Raw genomic sequence first — 13,496 nt, 5'->3', positions numbered from 1 at the left:
CTCTGCAGCAATTGATCCTGTCCAAATGGAATGGACTGCCTCAGAGTCTAAAATCCCAGACGATGGTGGTCACTCCGGAGGTTCGCCTGTCCCTAGCCTGGTGGTTGCAGACGACCCATCTCAACAAGGGTCGTCCGTTCTGGGTGGAGAATTGGGTCCTGTTGACAATGGACGCCAGTCTTCGGGGCTGGGGAGCAGTCACGGGTCCACACTTGTTCCAGGGCAGGTGAACTCGGGCGGAAACAGAGCTTCCAATAAACATCTTGGAGCTCCGCGCGGTTTTCAATGCTCTCCAGCAAGCACATCGGGTTCTCCAAGGTCACCCAGTGCAGGTCCAGTCGGACAACGCTACCACCGTGGCCTACATAAATCGGCAAGGAGGAACCCAAAGTCGGGCGGCTCTTGTAGAGGTGTCCCGAATCCTGGTTTGGGCGGAGTGCAATCTCCCGGCCATATCAGCAGTATTCATCCCGGGAGTCCTAAACTGGGAGGCGGACTTTCTCAGTCGCCAGGACGTTCATCTGGGGGAATGGTCTCTGCACCAGGACGTCTTTCAACTTCTGGTGGACAGGTGGGGTCTTCCAGAGATCGACCTCATGGCGTCACGGCACAACAACAAGTTGTCGGTGTATGGGTCTCGCACAAGAGACGAAAAGGCGTCTCTGGTGGATGCTCTGTCCGTCCGGTGGACGTTCCGGTTTGCTTATCTGTTTCCTCCGTTTTCCCTTCTTCCACGGGTAATCCGGAAATTCAAACAGGAAGGAGGGACGCTCCTGTTGATGGCTCCCACGTGGCCCCGGAGGCACTGGTTCTCAGACCTCCAGGGACTGTCCGTGGACATTCCTCTGCGGTTGCCGTTATGCCCAGACCTCCTGTTGCAGGGTCCTTGTCTTCACCCGGACCTGACTCGGCTGTCTTTGACGGCGTGGCTGTTGAGACGGCCAAGTTAAGGTCCAGGGGGTTTTCCAGCTCTGTAGTGCAAACAATGCTAAGGGCTCAGAAACCATCCTCTGCAAGGATATACCATCGTGTGTGGCATACGTTCTTCCAGTGGTGTCGGCCGAGAGGTTATGCTCCTCGGGAGTTCCGTCTGTCTAGAGTGTTAGCTTTCCTACAGGCGGGACTGGACCATGGGCTTCGCCTTGCGTCTCTGAAGGTGCAGGTGTCTGCCCTATCCGTCTGGTTCCATTGTAGGATTGCTGCAATCCCTGATGTGCGCACCTTTATGCAAGGTGTTCTCAGAATTCAGCCACCTTTTGTTCCACTGGTGGCGCCTTGGGATTTAGCTGTGGTCCTGAGGGCTCTCCAGGGACCGCCGTTTGAACCACTGGGCTCAGTGGACCTCAAATGGCTGACAGCTAAAACAATTTTCCTTCTGGCCATTGCTTCGGCCAGACATGTTTCTGACTTAGGGGCTCTCTCATGTAGACCCCCTTTTCTGATTTTTCATAGGAACAGGGCGGTGCTGCGCACTCGTCCTGGTTTCCTTCCTAAAGTTGTTTCCAGTTTTCACATCAACGAGGAGTTCGTTGTGCCGGCTTTTAACTCACCTGATCTTTCAGTGGGTGAGGCCACTTTGGACGTTGTGCGGGCCTTGACCGCACTTCTTCGTTTAGGAAGGCGGACGCCTTGTTTGTCCTCTATGGCTTCCGTAAAAAAGGGTTGGCCTGCTTCAAAGTTAACTTTGGCAGGCTGGATTCGTATGGCCATTTCTGAAGCTTATCTTCATGAAGACCTTCCGGTTCCTTCCTCTGTGAGGGCTCATTCCACTAGGTCTGTGGGTCCTTCGTGGGCTGCTCGACGTGGTGCCTCTGCAGTCTAGATCTGCAAGGCTGCCACATGGTCCTCGGTCCATACCTTTGAGAGGTATTACGCGTTTGACACCTTCGCCTCTCAGGATGCTTCCTTCGGGCAGCGGATTCTCCTTTCACCACAGGAGCGTCCCCACCCTTAAAGGATACTGCCTTGGGACATCCCCAAGGTATCCTGTGGATACCCTATGGACCCTGATGTAGAAAATATGAGATATGGTAAGAACATACCCTTGTTATCTCTATTTCTACGAAGTCCATAGGGTTCCACAGGACTCCCGCCCTGTCGCACCTGCGCTGCAGATGGGCTTTACTCCGGTCATCGTTTTTTCCGTCTCCCTCTGGTGAGAATGTGATTCTTGTGTGTGTCCAGATCTTTTTTCTCTCTCTTCCTTCTCCTCCTCCGGCCTATGGCTTGGTACATAACTGAGATGCCTTGGCTCGGGGGCGGGGTATAGGAGGGGGACCCTAGTGCATCCTGGGAGGCTGAAAACTTAACTCTATGGTGCCCGATGCCTGACGTCATCACCTATACCCAAGGTATCCTGTGGAACCCTATGGACTTCGTAGAAATAGAGATAACAAGGGTAAGTTCTTACCATATCTCATATTTTTCTTATTGATTTCTATGTTAAACTCATATTTATACTACATGTACTGTATATTATATTTGTTGGGGTTTTTTAAGTTACCGTTACTCTAACCACACCCCAAATAGAGACTACATCTAGTATTGTCATAAACTGCATTTTAATTTGACTTTTGATGAATGTCAACTGTCCTTTTCCTCATGCGTGTGTGACAAGGGGTTAATCACATCAAGTTTAGGTAGTTTCTACAAATTTTGCGTATAATATTCCCAAAATGCTTTCTCACACCAAGGGCCTGATTCAGAGATGCACGCTTACCCAGTGGTTAGCGCACATCTCCGTTGGTGGGAGGAGTGCGCATGCGCAGGATATGTACTGCGAAAGTGCAGCCCTCCGTCTGCGAGTTCACTCGCAGAGCCTCCCAGCTGCAGCCTGATTGACAGGCTACGGCATTTGGGAGGCAGAGCGGGGCCGTTCCTGGGCAGCGTTCCAGAAACAGGGGTGTGTCGTCCTCATTTTCCAGGAGGGACTAGGGCAGGGACTTCCTGGCCTTGCAAGCTGCCAGGACCCGGTCAGGCTGCGGTAAGCTTCAGCTGCCGCAGCCTGGCCTAAAGCCTGTCGCAGTTCTGGGATCACACAGATGCAGAAGGAGGTGTCTGACACCTCCTTCTGCAATTGCATTTTAAATGGACAGAATTGCACAGCTGCTTGTGTGCGGCTCTGCGGTGATGGGCGCCAGACGGAGCAATTCAATTGTTGCCCCGTTCCACCGTGAATAGCCGGCGGCTCCAGCATTTCTGTGTGCAGCCTTCAGAGGTAGCAAGCAGAAATGTGTGAAAAGTCCGTGGATTGCCGTTTGGGCATCCTAACCAGGATCAGGGGCAGAACTATGGGAGACAATGGAGGCTGCTTCCGCCGGGCTCCAGCACTTAAGGGGCACCTCCTCCATTGCCCTCAATATATTCACCCCACTTAGGGCTGTGACTATGTACCTGGAGTGTACTGTGACGGCTGCCCAATACATGGCACCTCTTCCTGGCACCTGAGAAGCCACCATACACTAGTGGAGAGCTCTGTGTCAGGCCATCAGCTGCTGCCTCCGTCTATCTATAGTCTATATCTATACTCATTGGTGTTGCTGCTCCTCAGCAGCTTCCTTTGTCAGTGTGACACTTCCGGTGCCGACCTCACTCACATCTCTCTGTCTCACTCCTCCTTGGCATGCCTATATTCTGTGTGCCACTGCAGGTGTATCTGCTTGCGAAATGCTACATTACAGTGTCAGTGGCTGTGAAGGGGGGGCAACCAAATTATGACTTGCCTCCGGGCGTCTGGGACGAATTTACGCCACTGACCAGGATTATAGACTGGGTCTATCCGCTATACACTGCTACACCCTGTCTATTTGGGCGCAATAAGTGCGATAATTAATGGGCACCCAAGACAATTGTATTGCGCCGACGGGCTCCATTTAATTACTGCGCTGCCCAATATAATTGAATTCCCCCCTGTCTTTGTTCAACACCTGCCACCACCAAGATTTGTTTTCAATACTTTGAAGGAGTCTTATGCTGGGTACACAGTATACAATTTTGGGGCCGAACGGTGAGATATTCATTCTAGTGTGTACCAGCAATCTTGCATGGTACAGCGCAAAGATAAATGCCCCGACTACTGGCAAGATTGCAGAGTTGTCTAGTGTGTACCCAGCGTTACTCCATGGCTTCGATTTATATACAGATCCCTAGGCAGGCAGCATTTATGAACAATATTGTTTTCACAATATTTTTTTAGTGTAGGGAAAATATGTACAGTGAACATTTTCCAACATGATTACTATAGATAATCATACACACAGTCTGATGCCACTTCCTTGATAGCTCACAAGACTAACACCTTCCAATAAAACATCCAGCTCAGGTGAAGGAACCTAACTACATCATTGATAATGCATGGAGACAAATCTTATGAAGTTATGTACCCAGGTCGGCCTAGCGAGGAGAGGGTGTGGCGCGGCAAAGTGGGGACGTGGTGGGGTATATGACGTGGAATTGAGGACAGAGCGGGGGCATGACCGTGCAATCACGTCATCGTGGCCCCGCCATTGTGAAGCTGGGGGTTGGGCCATGATGACGCGATTCAGCGCAGTCACACCACTACTGGCTGCATACCCCAGGGAGACTTGCACACTTTTCCGGGCGACTGTGAGCGCCTCTCGATTTTCGAGAGCCTCCCAGTCGTTGCAAGTATCCTGTAATAAGCTGATTGGTTGGTAGTTTATATCTCGCCAAGCTTTGATAAATCTCCTCTTATTCTTTTATGATATTATATTGTTACTAATAAACCATATCAATATGTCAGGTAAGACTTAAAATATCTATTTACACCATTGATCTTACCATTTTCTTGGGTAACAACTGTGGAGTACAGTATGTATGTGAGATTTCTAACTGGGCAGCATAGTTGGCATAGTGCTTAGCATTACTGCATTACATCACTGAGGTTATTAGTTTAATTCCTGACCAAGGCCTTAACTGTGGAGTTTACATGTTCTCCCTGTGTTTGCTCCATGCCCCATTTACTCCCACACTCCAAAACCATGCGGGTAGGTTAATTGGCTTCTGACCAAAAAAATTACTCTAGTGTGTATGTTTGTCCATGTGATAGGGAATATAGATTATAAACTCCACTGGGGCAGGAACTGATGTGCATGACTGAATAATCCTCTGTAAAGTGCTGCAGAATACGTGTGTACTAGCATTCCCGCTAGGCCGTTTTAGCAGGGAGCTGCACCCTGCCTAATTTCAGAAGGGCAGAATGCGCCCTGCCCTTTTGGCAGCGCCCTGTCTACGCCCCGCTAAAAGCCGGGTGCCATCCCCACCTGCAGTACGCAGGTGGGAAAAATTGCGCACCACGCACACCATATATTCACAGAGAGGGGAGAGCTTGTGGTCAGCCCAGCATGTCCGTAAGGGCTGGGTGTGATGAACATTTGGTGTGTCTTAAAGACACACCCTTTTCCTCATGGCCACCCTTTTCTTGCACTAGTGCCCTTTTTACAGTCCGGTGCTCTGCCCCACGCCGGACCTAGAGTCTACACTATGTAGAATATAAATAATAATTATTAATAATAATAATAATATTATTAATAACTTAAGCCATGGGCTTCTCTGACATCACACCAGCAGCTCAGGGCTAGAGCGTTTCCAACCCATGGAACATTCCCGGGGAGATTACAGGGCTTGTGCTTTTCATTCATATAAAAGCATTTTAAGTACTTTACTTGTAAAGGCTGCAAACATTCAGTTTTATCTTCTAGAATTCTAGTAATCTTTCCTGATTGTGACTGATATAATTCCCTAATTGTTATGCTGATAATGAAATGCATATGAATCCAGGTGTGTCCTTCAACCTCTGTTGCCATCACGAGGCCATTGTCAGCAATTTATAAATCTTATATGAAATGCTTGTCGGCACAATCATGTGGTCTTAGTATGTCAGCTCTAATGAGCAATAACTCTTAATAAGACGATCTGATCTGGAAAATATAGGTTAGGCATAAAGAACACGTGCAATGCATGCAACTGGAAAAATATCTTCTAACCTGAGGACACATGGCGATGAATTACTATCCATGAATAAAATCCATTACCGGATAGAGGAGAATATGGCTGGGAAACAGGCTATTTTTAGTATCTCAGGCTGATTATTGTTACAAATGTATTTCAGTAGTTCAAAATACACACTGAAAATTCTTCAGCCAGATCCCTGCAAATGTAATTACACAAAGGATAAACGTGTTGCAACAAATAGTTTACATCCCCTAAAACATATAATTCCTAAACTATCTGAGATTTTTATCTTTCTTTCGTTATTATATATATTATTTTTCACTAATTTTTTCTCTCCATAGTTTATTAACCAATAGAAGCATCTAGTATATATGACTTGCCAGTTCCATAGGACCACTATGGTCTGTTTGTAAACAAATTATTTCTGGAAGGATTGACATATTACTATCCTTCTCAGGGAAAGAATGTTTCCCAAAGACTTGTGTTGAGGTCATTGCCGAGGCAATCTGGCTGCCTATGTTTTCCTTGAAGATAACAAAAGAATGTTTCACTACTGTCATGTCCTTGTTTATTAATGTGAACTCCTGGCATGTATTTCAATGTTTTCGATCACATTTGGTCACATTTTCAGCATGTAGTCTTTAGTCAAACTATATTTGTTTAAAAAAAGAAAACCGTTTCTTTAAAAATGGATAAGATGGGGGGCTGTTGTGTAACAGAATGCATGCCTGCTGGTGTAGCGTGTCTTGTGTGTTCTCATACAGGTTGAAAAGCAGTAATGGGGCGTCCTCACTTAGGCAAAGTTCATGGAGTCAGAGCCGGCCCTAGCCAATTTGGTGCCCTAGGCAAATTTTTGACTGGTGCCCCCTAGCATATAATCCCACCACCAATCTTATTGTATATACGCGGAAGCCAAAAATAACACGTTGTGTATATATACACAAACACATATATATCCATATACAGAAGTTATTCCCAGAGTCCAAACAAACAAACGCAGGGACCCCATCGGCATTTTCTTTAAAGACAGGCAGCACTTTACGGAATTAATAGACAAACTAGAAGGTACTTAGTAACTGGTTTTATATATATGGGGAGTTTGAATGGGGCGGTACACCTGTCAAACCGTAACGCAGGTGTCCTAAGGCGAGCTCAGGGATGACAGAAACCTCCCATGGAGCAGAAAATATATATATATATACCAAGAGAGAAGAGAAGGGGCGCTCTTGTAAATAAATACAGTATTGAAATTTTATAAGACCATGTACAGTAAAGTCAATGATAAAAGACAACAAAATCCTGCAAATGTAATAGAGTCAATATTAATTATAATGTAATAGAGCAATAGTGCTACTCCAATGATCAGTCCCAAATAGCGACGTAGAGTGTACTTCCTTTCCTTCTCAGGGAGATAATGGAGCTGAGTTCGTATTGGACCTTGGATTTTTTATGGTAACAGTAGTACCATTTTCAGGATATGCGATAGTTCCTTGTGGTTTATGCTGAAAAATACCCTTACACCAAAAATACACCCAAAAAGAGGCCAAATGGCCACTATCAATATTAAGTAAAACACTTTAGGCGTGATAAAATGACATAGTATTTATTTCATAAAACCAAAGTAAATTATCTTACATCAAATTGCAAGTCACAAATAGATTTAAACCCAACGCGTTTCGTCCCCACATGGGACTTCATCAGGGGTACATCATCATGTGACTGAATTAACAGTCTAATTAATAACCTGCAGAAACAGCACAATGATCAGATGATCCTAAATCTGTATATAGGAGATGAGATGCACTGGGCGCACTTAACAGTAAGTGGATATTAACTCAGTCTGCTGAGTTATTGTTAGCAGCGTCCTGAAGAAGTGAGACGCAAATACTGTATTTAAGCACATTTCACCTGGGAACTAAATATCCACTTACTGTGTTAAGTGCGCCCAGTGCATCTCATCTCCTATATACAGATTTAGGATAATCTGATCATTGTGCCGTTTCTCCAGGTTATTAATTTCAGCCTGGGAAGGAAAGGAAGTACACTCTCTACGTCGCTATTTGGGACTGATCATTGGAGCAGCGCTATTGCTGCCAATATTGACTCTATTACATTTGGAGGATTTTGTTGTCTTTTATCATTGACTTTACTGTATTTGGTCTTATAAAATTTCCATACTGTATTTATTTACAAGAGCGCCCTTTCTCTTCTTTCTTGGTTTTTGTCTATCTTGTATCTATCTAACAGAGATACAAAGAGAAAGGTGCTGCCACATATTATTTGATCTTTAAGTGTTTGGATTCTCATTATTACCCTAATAAGAGATCGCGCATATAAAGGGCATTTGCATATATATATATATATATATATATATATATATACACAAACACCCATACATACAAACACACACATATACCCATGCATTCATACATACACACACATATATGTACCCATACATACATACACATATAATTACCCATACATACCCATACATACACGCATATATATCCATACATACATACACACATATATATATATATATATATATATATATATATGTATACACCCATACATACATGCATACATACATACACATATATTTACTCATACATACAAACACACACACACACACACATATATATATATATATATATATATATATATATATATATATATATATGTATACCCATACATACATAGACATCAGGGGCGTAACTAGAACTTTTTGGGCTCCATAGCAACATTTTTAAGGGCCCCCCTAACTTAGGTCTTACACATTACCCACAGTAGTTCCTCTAAAACACTAAATGCCCACTGTAATGGTGCCCCTTATGCAGTGCCCCCAGTAGTAATAATGCCCCCTGTAGTAATGCCCCTGGTAACAATGCCCCCTGGTAATAATGCCCCTAAAAATAATGCCCCCTGTAGTAGTGCTGCCAGTACTAATGCCCCCTGCAATACCGCCAGTAGTAAGGGCCACTGTAGTGCCCCAGTTGTAATGCCCTTGTAGTGCCCCCAGTAGTAATGCTTCCTGCAGTGCCCCAGTAGTAAGGGCCCCTGTAGTGCCTCCAGTTGTAGTGCTCCCAATAGTGCCCCCAGTAGTAAGGCTCCTGTAGTGCCCCCATATGATGCCCCCAATAGTAAGGCAGGCCCCTGTAATGCAGGCAAGAGGTCTATAAATAAATATAGAGGGCGCTGACAAGAGGTAGTTCTCACAGCAGCTGTAACACGGAGACAGTTAATCTCCAATAGATATGAAAAACAAAGCAAAATGCAAGACAGCGCTGATTGACAATAGATTTGACACTTTTATTGACTAAAAAAACTTAAAACACTGATATATAAAACCATACAAATCGGCATTGATGTAAACCCTGGAGCACTAATGGTGAATATAGTAATGCCCCCAGTAGTAAGGCAGGCCCCTGTAATGCCCCTATATTATACCCCCCAGTAGTAAGGCAGACCCCTGTTATGCCCCAGGTAGTAAGGCCCCTGTTATGCCCCAGGTAGTAAGGCCCCTGTTATGCCCCAGGTAGTAAGGCCCCTGTTATGCCCCAGGTAGTAAGGCCCCTGTTATGCCCCAGGTAGTAAGGCCCCTGTTATGCCCCAGGTAGTAAGGTGTCGTCCCCCCCCCCGCCGCACACTGACATACACACAAAAAAAAAACATCCTTACCTTAAACCCCGATTCCGCTCCAGTGCCTGCTGCTGACGTCCATCCCCGGCGCCCGCTCATCGGAACTATGGGAGTGACGTTATGACGTCACACCCATAGTGCACTGCAGGAACTGGAAGTTGGAGCTCAGGAGTGAGCTCCATCCTCCGGGTTCTGCTGGCGCCCGGGGGGAGAGAGAAGAGAAGGAGCCAGGCGCCTGACTATCTGCCGCGCTGCCCGTTCGGAGATCTCCGATCGTGGCAGCAGGCAGGGGGAGAGAGTCACTGGGTAGCTGTGCCAGCTCTGGGGTAGGTGGAAGCAGCAGCAGCTAGCGGCAGGCAGCGGCGGGGGGGAGAGAGAGAAGAAAGGAGGAATGCCCCTAGCATTCTGAGTCGCCCCTAGGCATTTGCTTATAATGCCTATGCCTAGGGCCGGCTCTGCATGGAGTGAGGGAATGTCAGTGGCAGGATGTGCAGACCTGAGCGTAGGCATGACTATGCAGAATGTGCCTGCTTTCAGGATATCTTTTTCATCTAGTATAAGTTAGTTGCAAGTGTGCACTGATGATAATGACTAGTAGCAAACCAAACGCACCACAAGATATATACAACTCTACATGCAGGCAAATATATGCATTTTCTCGCACAGTTCAGTTTCTAATCAACTCTGCATTAGGTCCCATATGTTTTAGTAAGATTGTGACTTATTTCCCTAGATTTTCCTATGTGTACATACCCCATACTTACCTACTCTGCCGGAATGGCCATGAGGCGCCCAAAAATCGGGTGATGCTCCCAGCCACCCGGGAAAGCAGACAAGTCCCCTGCATGGCCACCTACCACTGGAAACCCCCCCCCCCTCCCCCCCACACCTCCTCAGCAGGGAGAGGGGGGCAATGACGCGATTCACGCTGAATCACGTCATTATGTTCCCTTCTTCAGTACGTATTATCGGTATTGTGTAGCAGAGGTGGTAATGCTGCTTGGTCACGCCCTCCGATCCGTCCCTAATGCCTTGTAATGTCACCAACCACGCCCCAGTACTGTGCCTCTCGCCCCTGCCCCCCCCTCGGTATGCCAACCTGGCAGCCTCATTGTCTGCAAACATGTCATACCCTTCTCCTTCAGTTTTATGTTAGTCTATTTACAAGTGCATATCATTTAGCATAGGAGTCACACAAAAGCTAGTTTCTTTCTGAAGTCTCATAAGGTTTCCTTAGGGTCATCTGCTCGATCTTACTGCCCAGCGGCTGGACCATGTCAGGTTCTATCACACAAGTACATGCGTCTGTGTAACTAAGTCTGGAGAATGTAATTGTAAGTGAAGGTGCACTATGACTAGAGATGTACACGAACCCCTGTGTTTTAGTTCTGGTTTTGGTTCCAATTAATCATAGTGTTTTGGCAAAACCATCCTCAAATGTTTTGGTTCAGGTTCAGTTTTTGGATCGGTTTTGGATTCTTTAAAAACAGCTAAAATCATGTAATTTGGACCTGTTAACATGCAATCCAAAACCCGAGTTCGATTTTCAAATCCTAGGTCCGAACTGACAGCAGACCCGAACCGGGAATCATTTCTACTCAGGACCCCAAAGTGATTCCGAACTGGGACTCCATTAAAGTTCGAGTGTGTTCATATTTCAGGAAAACCGAACCGCACATCTCTTTTTATGACTATTCCACAAAAATTAAGAATATTAATCGGATTGGCTATCTTTTTAACCTATATATGCTGGATCTTTAGGTGACTTAAAATAAACTTTAACTTCTGTGCTGTATATGTACAAGAATCCCTGTAATTCTAGGAAGGATCCATGGGTATTTGCTAAACATCTTTTATCAGAATACTTAACTAAACAAGTATTCTACGGTTACCAAAAACCCAATAACCATGGAAACAATACATTCATCAGCTCTTTCACTTCAGGTAAGCACACACCTGAAAGATATATCTGCAGATGGAGTGATCTGCAGATAGATCTTTAGATGATGGTCGTTCATACACACTGAACGGCCATCATCTATCCGGCAGCCGTGGATACCGCAGATATAGCTGCAGACATATCTGTCCATTGGCTGTGCAGCACAGCCAATGCGATCTGTCTGTGAACGACGTGGTTCACAGACCTATCGTCTGTACGCACTGGCCGTCGGCCAGTATATATATTGGCTGATCAACTGATCGGCCAGTGTGTACCCAGCATAAGCCATATATATTTATTGTCCCACGGTCACCTTTGGAAATAACGTACAGTCATGCTGGGCATACACTGGACAGATATCTGACAGATAATTGTATAATCTGGTTGGTTCGAATGAAAACCTGGTAATGTATGGGAGCAAATGACAATCAACCATATGGTTTTAAACACTGGAGAACAGACAAAAAACAATTGTTCAAATTGGTTAAATTCGAGTGTCTGTGAGCAAATAGTTGATTGTCATTTGCTCCCATACATTACCAGATTTTAATTTCAACCAGCCAGATTGGACAGATATCTGACAGATAATTGTATAGTGTATGCCCAGCATCTCTCTCCTTTTTGTATTCAAATATGAATTGTTAAAATAAGTTTGCAGCTATCATTTTGTTTAAATTAATTTTCCTTGCACCCACGTGACAGATTCCTATAGCTTGGGGAATAAATGTTTCAATAGCATTATCTCCAGGATCATGTTACAACAGTGCAAACTAACATGCACTATTGCGATTTTAAAGCCCGCCCGCACTAACTTTGGTGTGTGTATGTGTGTATGTATATATGTATATATATATATATATATATATCTATACATATACACTCTACTGTATATTATCTTTATATATATATATATATAGTGTGTGTATATATAGAATATATACACGTGTGTGTATATATAGACACACACTCTATTGTGTGGCACATCATCAGGCAGTCCAATCTCCCTGCTCTCCTAAGCTCTCACAACCCATATGCTTCTCGCCAGTGATGTAAATGTACCAGCTGCTTGTAGAGAGCCACTCTGTGTCGTGCAGGAGGCTGGTCCCTTTACCTTACATCAGCCTGCTTCCCAGCATAAGTCACTGTCTCGCCATCCATGCTGCATTGTCTCTAACCCTCCACGTCTCTACCAATCTCGCATCCAAATGAACTAATCCTCTTACAGGTCAATGATTTGTTGTTTTTTTTATTTCTCCCAGCGTTGCTTAGTATGAAATTTTAATCAGTACCACGATGTGCTACATCTGATATAAGCAACTAACCATCCATCTGGGAAAGAATTGTCTGTCCTAGAAGCTGGAAGCCTTTTTTTTCTCTGTATCGTAATAGCAGGCAAAGAAACTGGTGAGGAGGAAGCCATATCGACGCTGTGCTCACAATGAAGGCTCTACTGTTACTGGTTCTGCCTTGGCTAAGCCCTGCCAACTATATAGACAATATGGGCAATCTTCATTTCCTGTATTCTGAACTGTGAGTACTCACAGTGCTGCTATATGTGTGTCTGTGTGGTGTCTTGTCCACATCTGTGTCCGAGCCCTCCCTGCCTTGGTAATTGGAGGTAAAGTCTGTCATTCTGTACCTTAAACTGATAGGTCGCATTCAAGTTTTGTCCTGCATTAAAGGTATCCCCCCCCACAATAAAATATATATTTTTATTATGCTTTTCTGTGTTTTTGACTGGAAACTGTGTGCCACAGGTCTCTGGAATAGACAAAGGGAATACAGTTTTAGATGGCTGAGAAGATGTTAAATCTACTGGAATTATTTCAGATTTGTAAATGTATTATATGGGGAAAGAGAGGTGTCAGAAGTATAGGCAGAATGGTCAGAAGAGATGCTCCATAAACTGTCTTTTTGGAAACTACCTGTACAGTATGTAAACGCT

At 45.0% G+C, this 13,496-nt stretch overlaps 1 protein-coding gene across 5 annotated transcripts in view; it reads left to right on the top strand.

The window, feature by feature from the left end:
- Positions 1 to 13,496, top strand: part of LNX1 (ligand of numb-protein X 1) — a 224,961-nt gene that overhangs the window by 39,339 nt on the left and 172,126 nt on the right. Inside the window, exon 1 of one of the 5 annotated variants that reach the window (XM_088475267.1) lies at positions 12,439 to 13,081. The exons of the other annotated variants lie outside the window; for them this stretch is intronic. Within the exon in view, the coding sequence (XP_088331393.1) occupies positions 12,990 to 13,081 (92 nt within the window). The 5' untranslated portion in view covers positions 12,439 to 12,989. Of the gene's footprint in view, positions 1 to 12,438; positions 13,082 to 13,496 lie in introns of those variants that run through there. 5 annotated transcript variants of the gene reach the window in all.

This window comes from Taudactylus pleione, unplaced genomic scaffold (assembly GCF_031769625.1).
Source record: "Taudactylus pleione unplaced genomic scaffold, aTauple2 ptg000169l, whole genome shotgun sequence".
Taxonomy (NCBI): domain Eukaryota; kingdom Metazoa; phylum Chordata; class Amphibia; order Anura; family Myobatrachidae; genus Taudactylus; species Taudactylus pleione.
This window is presented reverse-complemented; position numbering and strand designations above follow the sequence as displayed.